Source organism: Acipenser ruthenus, chromosome 10 (assembly GCF_902713425.1).
Source record: "Acipenser ruthenus chromosome 10, fAciRut3.2 maternal haplotype, whole genome shotgun sequence".
Taxonomy (NCBI): Eukaryota; Metazoa; Chordata; class Actinopteri; order Acipenseriformes; family Acipenseridae; genus Acipenser; species Acipenser ruthenus.
Genome location: NC_081198.1, coordinates 28354825 through 28366713, shown reverse-complemented (window position 1 = coordinate 28366713; position 11889 = coordinate 28354825). Strand labels below are relative to the sequence as shown.

The 11889-nt window shown below is 38.9% G+C and overlaps 1 protein-coding gene across 2 annotated transcripts in view; it reads right to left on the bottom strand.

Annotated features, from left to right (window-relative positions):
• Positions 1 to 958: 958 nt before the first annotated feature.
• map3k2 (mitogen-activated protein kinase kinase kinase 2) overlaps positions 959 to 11889 on the bottom strand; it is a 63426-nt gene continuing 52495 nt past the window's right edge. For both annotated transcript variants that reach the window (XM_034014801.2, XM_034014807.2), the window contains exons 11-17: positions 11411 to 11503; positions 10808 to 11017; positions 9369 to 9517; positions 9082 to 9213; positions 6765 to 6894; positions 6125 to 6302; positions 959 to 5293 (exon numbers count right to left, since the gene is read on the bottom strand). In XM_034014801.2, the coding sequence (XP_033870692.1) occupies positions 5074 to 5293; positions 6125 to 6302; positions 6765 to 6894; positions 9082 to 9213; positions 9369 to 9517; positions 10808 to 11017; positions 11411 to 11503 (1112 nt within the window). In that variant the 3' untranslated portion in view covers positions 959 to 5073. The remainder of the gene's footprint in view (positions 5294 to 6124; positions 6303 to 6764; positions 6895 to 9081; positions 9214 to 9368; positions 9518 to 10807; positions 11018 to 11410; positions 11504 to 11889) is intronic.

The following is an 11889-nucleotide window of genomic DNA, read 5'->3' as shown; positions in this document are numbered from 1 at the left end:
AATTAAGCACTGGGTCTATACCATTAATATGGCTACAGGTTAAAACAATGTGGAAGTGAAACGTTTTTACAGGCCGACAGGTAATGGAACTTAACTGCCATGAGATTGTTCTAGATTACAGCTGTGTATCGAATATGACCCTTAAAGTGTCACCATCATGCATTAACCTAAAGTCACGTGACCTCATTATGGCAGCCATATTGGGAATGAGGTTGATGTCAAGGGGCCACCAACACATGATTACTTGAACAGACGTTTGTTATTTAAACATATGTTCAGGGTTTTGGCAAACTAGTTCCACACAATAAAGATAAGAGTACATAAAAGGTCTGAGTGCCAGTATTATATATTCCACACAAGAACTGGTAATATATCCTGTTTTCACCATCTTTGTAGGACATAAACTGCAAACAAACTGTTGTTAAAGTCATCACAAAGGCCAGGGAGAAAATATGAGTTCATCCAATGGGATTGTGGTGTGTTCAGGCAGAGCAGATGAGGCAGCAAGAAAGCACTAAAGTGAAAGTACAGCAGTAGTTGTTCATCTGTTGATAGGAGATATTAGTAGAAGCAAGATGCATTAAAGAGTTATTTAGTAACTGCATACTTTGTTAACTGCATATGCTAATCACTTTATAATGTTGTGATATTCAAACACGGCTACCACTGAACAGTTTTAAGGTACTTCCGTTTCACCGGTTTCATTGCAGTGGTGACTAAAACAACAGAACCTATCCAGCCTGCTTGTGCTGCTTACTGTGACATTAGCAGCAATATGAATGGCTGGAAGTAGATGTTTATGACAATGCTGCCTCCTGGAGGAACCTCGTAGCAACAGTATCCAAAGCAAAACCTTTCCAAGGCACGGTAAATTATAATAAACCTTGGAACCCACACAATACTAATGGAACAATTACAATCCCTCCCTTTAATTCAAAAAGTAAGACAAAGTCAAAACTGAAATAAATATTTATCTTTATTAACACTCTGCAAAGTGCCGGCTATCACAGATCTTCACCAGTCCAGACCGGCTACTTTGTGTAAAGCGGTTCCCTTTGCACTTAATCCATTAGTTTCCACATGGGGGCTTATCAGAACAGCAACAATTCTGTTCCTTCAACGTGTGTACTAAATCTTACAGATATCGTCATGCATAAAATCAGTCTTTTAAAAAAAAATACAAAAGATGATGCGTACCACTGATATACAGATTTCATATAAACAAGCTTATTGGTCACAAACCAAATATAAACATGGCTTCTTATACAATAGATACAGAGAACAAAAAAAGATATATATAAGCAATTGTACGAGGAAGTGTAATTAAAAAAAAGTACCTTTTTAAATTTATACATTTGTACATCCTTTTTTTGTTATACAGTCAAAATGTGCATGAAGAGTGTAAACCTTTAACTAACAACGGCGTTCTAAGGTGTGGAGTATACCAGCTCTCCTAAATGAAATACAGTACACAGTCATCAAAGACATTCAACAGTGCATTCAATACTTGGGGTCAGCAGCCCACAGTCAAAGGCGTAGCTAGCTTGAGATAGTTACACAAGAAAATCCCTTAAACACCCAAGCAAGAGGCCCTATCCCTACCCTGGAGAGGGTAAACATGCCTGGGCTTTAGGAAAGGCAGAGGGATCTATTACACTAGCAGGGAGACAGGACCTTGCTAATATATCCTATGTGATCAAAGGCACCTGAAACAACCCTGTGTCCTTTTGCATTATTTTGGGAGTATTTGCAGATAATACACCGACAGGGTTTGAAGTAGTTATCCTCTTGCATTTGGGGTACATGTGCCAAATTCTGGGCAACATGTGAAACAAAAATTAATACAAATTGATTCAACTTTGGACTAGAATCTCCTGCTGTCGACTGAAGCGGTTCAAAACTAATATGGTTAATTTGAACATTTACCTGTCCCTCCCGTGACTCTCTTGTGCTAGAGAGGTTAAATGCTGAAGAATTATTTTTCTATCATGTACTGCAGGATAAAACCACTCTGAAGGGATGATTTGTGGACTAGCTTTGGGTACCGCCAACGTCTAAGTTGAAGGTTTGATTAATCCTTCTAGCTATTATATCCAATCTTTTCAAATTATATTCATCAATTTTAACAAACCGCTAATATCCACAGCGTTCAAATCTGCACTGGCATAGAAAAAAAGTGTACCTTCCTGTATTTAAAGTACCTGTATGCAGAGCTGCAGTACAAAAGGCCAAAGACTATGAAGCTACTGACGCCAAGGTATCTTAAAAACCCCAAAAGACACAGAAGTACAGACAGTAGTAAAGTGCGCACATTAACCCAGATTTCGTACACCCAGCATCAATTTGCCATTGAGTATTACATCAGTGTACAAATTATACAGTTTTCAAAAAATGTGCAAAAAGATCGACAGTAATAGAAAAAAAATCTGTACATACATACACACTACACTCAGCAATCAACGGTGAAGGTAAAAATACATTTACAGATAGTAACCATTAGATCAAATATAGAATTAAAAGCTATATATAAGAAAAAAATGTACAATGTACCCCTTGATACACTCAATTTACAAAAAAGAAAAAAAAAAAGATGTACCACTATATCTGTAAAACTACGCGCTAAGGTTTTTTGATATATATGTTTTTGATCCATTCAAAATCCTCTCCAATAGGAGATGTGATTGAGTGTAATTAGCACTTAGTTCCTAACAAAATAAACTATTTAGACATGTAATATTAGGGATAAAAAAAAAAAAATCTTATGTCTAATTGGCATTATTTTAGTACTCAGTAAAATACAAGATTAGTGCACTGGAGGCAAGTGTTCCCATGTACATTTGAGGAAAATCGTGAGAAATATTTTATCCAGAATGTACAGATTTCAATGCTCAAGTTGGAGTTCATGGAAATGTACTCCAGCACTGAAACTAAGAATGAAAAGGACTGAACTCGCTGTCAGTCCTTTACCGCTGGTTAACCTGCAGAAAAGGAAATTCTGATCTGACAGATTTCTTGATTTTAATCCACAGCAGTAAATATTCAAAACTTCTTGAATCAATACCAAATATTGTGTTGTACTTGAAGCAACAATAACAACAAAAATCTTTACAATCAAGGGCAACAGTGGGAACCTGCCATGGACCGGGACACGTTTCACCTATAAGTTGGTTAAATTCCAGCTGATGTAAAACTTGAACCTTGCAAAGAGCACTTAATGTATTTGAAATTCAAATGAAAATGACAAATGTGGACTTGCCCTAAACTATGAACTGGAAGCAAACTTCTTAATTAAAAAAGTGGAGCATGCAACTAACAGGCTTTATGTCTACAACACTGGCATTAAATCTGCCCTCCCATCTTAATTGAAAGTTTTGTAAAATTGTAAACAGTTGGCTTTATTTTAATCCACAGATCCATAATTCATACTACTAATGCCTTGTATTCACTAGATATCATACTTGAGTTTGTCCTGAGCTGAACCTGAATTTGTATGTTTCCACCTGCAGTCATTTTTCCCAACAGGAGTTAAGCCAACACATGGTCGGGGCATTTATTGATTATGCTAATTGAAGGCATTGAAGTTGGGAAATTAAAACTATACATGCATGCATTTTCTGCCCTCTCTTTACATGCCAGAATATCATACTCTGTGCAGATGGAAAAGGGTCCTGGCAAAAGTGTAATATAGGACAGGGCAGCAAATTACACTGCAGATGAAAACGTGGCATACAACTGTTAAACCGCTCCTTAAAAAACAAGGACAATGCATGCATAAAGTGCTTTCAGTCTGCGGGATTATAAGGTGAACTCTGCAAAAGTTTCAGAATATTCCAATTTGGAAACAAAAATACTACACTTTTCTTCTCTAAATATAAAACTCCAGGATAATAAATTGCAACCTAGGACAGACCTAGAGTCAAGTCAAACAAGTGTTATTAGAAATGGGCAAGGTTTGAAATAAAAAATATATATTTACAACACTAGCTTTATTACACTATTGAGGAAGAAACAGAATCTCAAAACCACTCTCAAATTACTTCTAGCTATTTAACTCTGCTCAGCATTTGTACCACAAATGTTTTATTGTTTCCTTTAAGTAACTTGACATGCTATATGTTCTATTGTAAAAAAATAAAAAGAATGTCTTCTTGAAAGACAAACATTTCCTTACGTTTACTATCCATTTTTGCACATCAAAATGTGCTTAACACATTCCACTATCAAATCACATTATTTCTACTAACTGAAAACTCAAATTGTAAATAATAAAAATATTTATTTTAATAAAACAAAACTTTAGTGAATTAAAAACACTAACATAAAAAATGTTTCCAAAAACTCATTATGAATTCATATTATATATATATATACAGTTTACTACAGTATATAATTAATATATACTTTTTGGTAAAAATATCTCAACATATCCAATTAAATCATTACCATTTCCACCACAGCTTTATGGTGAATGCATTGTAAGTCAATGTGCAAACTAATAAATATATACTGAAAGGTATATACCATCTTCAGATCATAGCCAGGCTGTGGCCTCTTCTGTCATTTACTGATGCCGAATATAATCTGATCTTCTAATACACAGGAGCTGGCCTAATAACCAACTGGCATTGCCAGAGCTACTGGTCACTATGAGTGAAAACAGCAGAATCCACTGGCTTAACACATACAGAATGCAGGGACTATCTACAAATGTAAGTTGCAACATCACATTTAAATAAATTGTTACTATGCTTTTAACTGTTAATATTTTTCGCTGCTGCACATTAGCATCTTTTTAAATACTCATAATCAAGTGATGTCAACATCAAGAGGAGGCTGTCTAATTACATTAATCAGAGTAGTTAGATAATATACTAACCGATGCAATCAAAACAGGCTATTTGAGAGTGAAGACCATTTCTTCTTACTGTATCCTGAAAGAAAGCTAGTCTTGCAAATATCTAGTTTTCAACAGTTTTTAGCATTAAATCCATGCAAGCTCACCCAACACTATGTATTAGAAAAGTGCTGTCGAAAGCAAGAGACAGAGGGTGGGGAGGGTGGGGGAGGGGGGTTCTAGTGCACAAAGGTGTGCCGCAGCAGGTCTTCAGCAGACGGACGCAGCTTTGCCTCCACAAAAATGTGTTTGAGGAAGTCTCGGCAGTGATCCGAGACATGGGGTGGCAGCTGTGGGTTGGTTGGCTGGGTGGCTATTTTAAAGATAGCAGCCATGGCTTCAAACTCTGCCCAAGGAGGTCTCTGTGTCAGCATCTCTACCACGGTGCAGCCCACACTCCTGCAAGCAAAGGACAGAATAAGGGACTAAGAGAACAGCAGGGAGATCATACCAAACTGAGTATGATCCTATGAGACATTCGTTATTTTTTCCTGACTGTGACTGTACACTATATACTTTTGAGCCATCATTTTTACAACCCATTCCAAGACAACCATTCCAAGAAAAAGACTGTTACCATCAACCATCTTCCTTAACTATTTTTTTTTTTTTTTTAATAATTTAGTCGTTGCCAATTAGTTTTTATTATTTTCTCCCCAATTACTACAGGGGTCGCTGGTGCAAGGTGAGCCGAGGACACCCTGTCCGACCTAACCCTCCCTTCCCCAGGGCGACGCTCGGCCAATTGTGCGCCGCCCCCTGGGAGCTCCCGTCCATGGTCGGCTGTGGAATAGCCTGGACTCGAACTCGCGACGTCCAGGCTATAGAGCGCATCCTGCACTCTAGCGAGTGCTTTTACTGGATGCGCCACTCGGGAGCCCACTTCCTTAACTATTTTGATCCTGCAGACTTGTATGCAGGTCTAGGAAAGCTAAGTCTTTCTGTACAGTTACTTGGTGCTGAATACTGATACTGAATAGTTGCTTAATTACGATGTGAAAATTCAAGTTGTGTTTCTTGTGTACTCAAGATCAGTACACTTAAATACACTTCTTAATGAACATTATATATACACAGTATCTGTTTCCAAAAATCCTTTGCAATCAGGATTCTTCAGTGAATAATAGCAAAGTAGTTAGATCAATGCTTTTATTGTTGTGAAAGACAGAACACAGTATCTTTTGGCCTGCTTACTCACAAATAGTATTTTTTTTATTCAGACCAACTCACCAGATGTCTGCCTTCCTCCCGTAGCCCTCTCCACTGATCACTTCGGGGCTCATCCAGTAGGGGGTGCCAGTGACTGATTTTATCCCCGTTCCAGTTAGGCAGATGGTCTGGAGCCGCCGGCTAGCTCCAAAATCACCTAGCTTGACGTTTCCTGCAGAGTCCCGCAGGATATTCGCTCCTGAGGTGAGAAAAGGAGAAACAACAGTTTATCCATATGCACAGTCATTCTACAGCATGTAGTACAAACTCTGCTAAATTGTGTAGTCCAGTGGTTAAAGAAACAGGCTTGTAACCAGGAGGTCCCCAGTTCAAATCCCACCGCAGCCGCTGACTCATTGTGTGACCCTGAGCAAGTCACTTAACCTCCTTGTGCTCCGTCTTTCGGGTGAGACGTAGTTGTAAATGACTCTGCAGCTGATGCATAGTTCACACACCTTAGTCTCTGTAAGTCGCCTTGGATAAAGGCGTCTGCTAAATAAACAAATAATAATAATAATAATAATAAACAAAATAAATTTTTTTAAGACGGTAGTACAATCAGAGAGCGCAAAAAGGGAACATGATTTTACAGATACAAAAGACTCAAACTGTTCATCCCCCACTCCCCCAATCTTCTTCATGCTTTAGCCTCCCTGTTCACCTTTGATATCCCGATGTACAATCATGTTGCTGTGTAGATAAGACACACCCTCCAGGATCTGTCGTGTATATTTCCGGGTCACATTTTCTGTAAGTGCACCATAGGCCTTCAACTGGTCCTTTATAGATCCCTGCAGAGTAAAGGTGGAAAATGAGTTGAATTACTTACGGTATCCAGACCAGTAAACTCAGAAGTTATTCATCAATACTAAAAGAAACGAATGTAGAACATTTTTTGGTAAACTGTCCAAGGGTCAGGGGGGCTGACATCCGCTCTTGAGTTCCTGGGTGAAAAAGGAAGCTGGCTTGGTCATGGCATTGGAGGACGCCCACTGAACCTTCGGGTCTCCTGAGCCATGTGGGGAATCGCTGTGGTGAGGGGAAAAGTGATTGGGCATTCCAAATTGGGAGAAAATCAGGGGAAAAATAATAATTGGCCACACTAAATTAGTGTGCCTGTCCTCAAATAAAGGACAATGGTACTTAATGGGTTAAAAAAAAAAAAAAAAAAAAAACTAGATTTATCTAGAATTTGGAATGATTCATCGGGTAACATTCATCTGAGAAAGGTTTTAGGAAACTAGCCCCAAAAATGTTCATAAAGCATCACATACATAGAAAAAACTATTAAACAAATACATTTTTATTTGTCAGAGTTGCTTATAGTTTATCTAGACAATGTCAAATACTGTCTGTGTCTCGGTTTGTTGTTGTTGAAAGTTACTGAGCTCCAGTCGAGCGGACAGGCTGTGATTGACTGATTCGGCCGTTAGGGGTACAAAACTGGTTGCTTTTGTAGGTGCAAAGTATCGATTGGCTGGTTTTGGTGGATAATAAATTAATTTGGACCCATTGTGTCTTTGTTTAGAATTTGCTGTCCAAGAGACGAAAAAGCTGGTGCTTGTGTAGTTTGATTTTTGATTGAGTTTGACTCACAGTTGATGCTGTGACGCTCCAGCGGACATCTACTGTATGATAGAAGCCTGCTAAACCTGGAAGCTGAATGGCTGATGGTACTGAATAATTTTCTAATAATTATGATATACAATAAATAAACCTGCAAGTCGTCCCAGCAACAAAATTGTTTCTCATATCAGTTTAAAAAAAAAAAAAACTGAAAGTATTATTATAACATGCATGTGCTGCGAAGGAAAAAAAAAAAAACCCTGCAGGCTTTCTGGTGGTAGACATCAGAGCGGTATATTTACTTAATTTAAGTAAACATAGCTGCAAACTAAATATAATGTGTTTCAGTGAAATCTGGGATAGCCAACGAGAAGACAAAAGGTAATAAAGTTACTTCATAGAGGCTCCGCTGATATAGTACCATTTAATATAAATTAATAGCATGTTCCACTTTGCTTTGTATTGCGTTCTCCGTTTTCCTTGAAATATTCTATACATGCAAGGTCAGTTTCAAGAGTGCTATCTTGCCCTTGTCTGGGCCATGTCCAGGCACCTCTGGTGCTGTGCCAGAACAGCCCTGCTTTTTTGTGCAGCAGAAACACGGTATGATGTGCCCTATTTGGATTGGATTTAAATCACCACATAATAACTGACTGTGGAATTTATAAGGTACTGGAAGTACAGCAGTGGTGTGAAATGTCCATGCTAAAACAAATATGCCTTTGCATCGGATTCAAATTATCAGAGTGGTGTCTGTGATGCACAGGAGACAGTATTACGTGCAGAGTTTTAGTCCTTTGTGTGAGTGCAGTAATTCATAAACAATTATTTATTTTCATTATATTTCAAGCACACAGCAAACAAGAACACATACATGGCATGACTGGACTGGTCTTGACCTGGCCTGTCTGAATACTTCAAATTGGAAGGCCTCTGCTGCAATATGAACAATTTATGCATGCCTTACATATGTTCATCAACACTGTATGTGTTTCTGCTCACCATGACTGTTTACTTTTAAACCTGAAATAAAACGGAAAATAGTTTTTGCTATAAAAATGTTTTTTTACCCCCTATGGTGCGTTGTTTACAAATCGCCTTGTATTATCTATTTTGTGTCTGTTGGAAAATACGCAGCTATATCATGACACAGGTGGAAGACAACTTTCCAGTTGTAATGGAGAGGGGTTTAGAAACTAGAGACTTCTGGGTTGACAAAGAAACCTCTAGGGAGGCAGCTCACTGGAGATCACAGCTAGGCAGCAGGGTGGAAACTTAGGATTAGGCAGAATGTATCATCACTACTCTAAATGTGAAAGAAGGGTCAGTGAATGTTTCATTTTCAATGTCAAAGAGCATATAGGATGTTAAACCTTAGAAGAAGAAAAAAAAGTGTTATATGTATGCATTACCCCTGGCATGTACTCCATGAAAATGGAGAGGGTCCTTTCCTGAGTGTCCCTCAAACAACCGTAGTACTGAACGATTCTCTCATGGAACAGGTTCTTCAGCAGCTGGATCTCACATTCCAAGGCGCTCACCTCCTACAATGTCAGATAGAACAGAGTCACAAATGGTTTTCCCTTTAGCAAAAAATACAAAAAAGTGGTGTTTTTGGAGTACTATTCAACAGGGAAAAGCAAATAAGTATCAATAATTTTAAAATAAAAAGATATGTAAAAGATCTCATCTTCCTCACCTTGCTGGTTTCTGGGCTATCGGGATCAAACTGCACCTGTTTCACTGCCAGCTCCCTACCAGTGTCGGCATCATAGCACAAGTACACTCTCCCAAAGGCTCCTTGGCCAAGCAGTTTCCCCAGACGCCAATTGGTGGGAGCTCTTGGAGCTTGGAAAAAAAATTATAAAAACATCAGTTAGCATGGAGCTGAAATCTCTGTGCCAAAATCACTCTATCAAAGATCCCTGTTCAGGTCCCTGTTTGATTGTGGTTCACCCAACCTTTACTACAGCAAAACTTTGAGGACCACTGGCTTAACCCTTTGCAGTCCATTTATTAAGTGCGCGTCAGGCGCGTCAGGTCCAATTTATTTTCACACGCGCAGTTAATTTTAGACGCGCAGTTTAAAATGTATTTTTTTCCACAGTCAAACAGGTTTAAATGGCCCTGCATATCAACAAAGCATTCACTAGGCTTCTCCAGCCACACCCTTTCTTTCGCCATCGCTTTCATCTATGTAAGAAATAAATAATAATAAAAATAATAGTCGTACATACCGATCAATCATCTCCGGATCACTCGTTTTATCACCAAACTCCTCAATATTGCGATCAAAGTCATCATTTTATTACTATAACATCTGAAAAAAGTTCTGCAAATGTCCATGATAGTCTCTGTGCGCTGACGCACTCAGCCAGCTTGTTTACTATGACCGCCCCGTTATCTGATACCAGGGCCATATATGACTATTCATGTGATACGCCTTTTTTTTTTTTTTTTTTTTTTTTTCCCCCGACTTGTTTCGGCTCCTGTCGCTCCCACTCGGCAATTGAATGGTTTTCTCGGCTTTTTCCGGAGAAAAAACGACTAGAAACCCGTTTTTTGCGTTGCTATAATGATGTCGGAACCAGTCCGACAAAGGACCTGAGAGGAATAATTGCAATGTCGGACTGGGTCCGACAATGGACCGCAAAGGGTTAAAACATCACAACAACTGCAAACATCCCAGGCGGAAATATTTACCCTTTATTTACCAAAATATTCATCTTGGAGGCTATGAAAACCACATTAATCTCAAATAGGTGCAGCTCTTATGTAATGGGAGGACACCTAAATCTGAGATAAGCAAATGGACTTGTATGCAGAACTATTTTAGAAAAGAGTTGAAGAGAAAGCAAAGAGTGAAAACCTATCAGAAATCACAACTTAGCATGCTGGTATATGATAATGCAAATTTATAAACATCTTTGCCCTCCACATCTTGCATTTACACTAAAGCTGTGGGGGAGCTTTTACTCGGAGACAGGCGTATGTAGTTTATATAAAAGTAACTGCATATTCTCTGTAAAAAGTGTGTACCCAAGTCTAAGCCCATGGACCTATTTGCATGATTACATGTTAAAATCCATGAGTCTAAAATACAGACAGGAGAGAACGCCTCCACCCCCCAGTACTCACAGCGGCTGGGTGGGCTGATATCCATGACAGTGAGAGTGGGGTTGCATTCAATGTCGCTACCCCTCCTCCTGCTCCGACTCTCCTCAAACTCTGGGCTGAAGATGCTGCTCCCACTGCTGGTGCTGAGCGAGTGGTCTGTAGGGCTGAAACTCACTGGTGAACGAAAACTGTTTCCCTGGGTCCGGCGAGCACGAGGGAACGTCTTGCGGCCTGCAGCACAGCAACACAAAACATGCACATTAACCAGATTCAGTGTACTATTGTTATCAGTGCCAGGTTACCTAATTTCTACCTCTATGCTTGGATGTCGAAGCCAACATCATTAGCCTCTAGAATGCAATATATATATCAATCATATCAGTTTAATAATGCCACCCTCCACATATTATGATATACAGAAAATTATTAACCAGCAACTGAAATGTTTTGACATTTGATGTGCAACATGTAGTACATGTGTATTATAGCATGTAATGAACAGTGCTGTAATCAATGCTATATGTAATGTATAGCATTGTATGTGGACTTCCTCGCAGTAAACAAGGCAGATAAAAAGTGTTTTTTTTACATACTGCTTCGCTAGATAAGTTTGGGTGTACTTGCCGTCACTGTAATCCTGGTGATGGAATGAGATATGGTATCGGCGAGGGTATGTCCCACCTTTTCCAAACTTCTCAAATACAGGAATTTCATACTCTGCAATGGATAAAAGGTGTGAGTGAATAAAATGCTTACTAAACAGTAAAGGAACATGGGTCATACACAGCTCTTATAGCCCATGCAAGTCCAAAGCAAAGCAATGGAATCTACAGTAAATGAATATTATCATAAAATGGACATGTCAATGGCTGGAATCTCTCTGCTGACTGGGCAATCTTTTAACCCATCTGTCTTCATCATCTGAAGGTGGCATTACTGCTGAAAAACGCAATCCATAATCTTTAGTAATTCCTTCTCTTGTCTAATATAAAACAAGTACCATTTCGCTGTAGATTATTTAGTTTCCAGGGAGCTCACTTCTAGAGGTGGCAGGATAAATAAAGTCTGGGACTTGCAAGAATGTGGTTATGCTTATAAAAGGC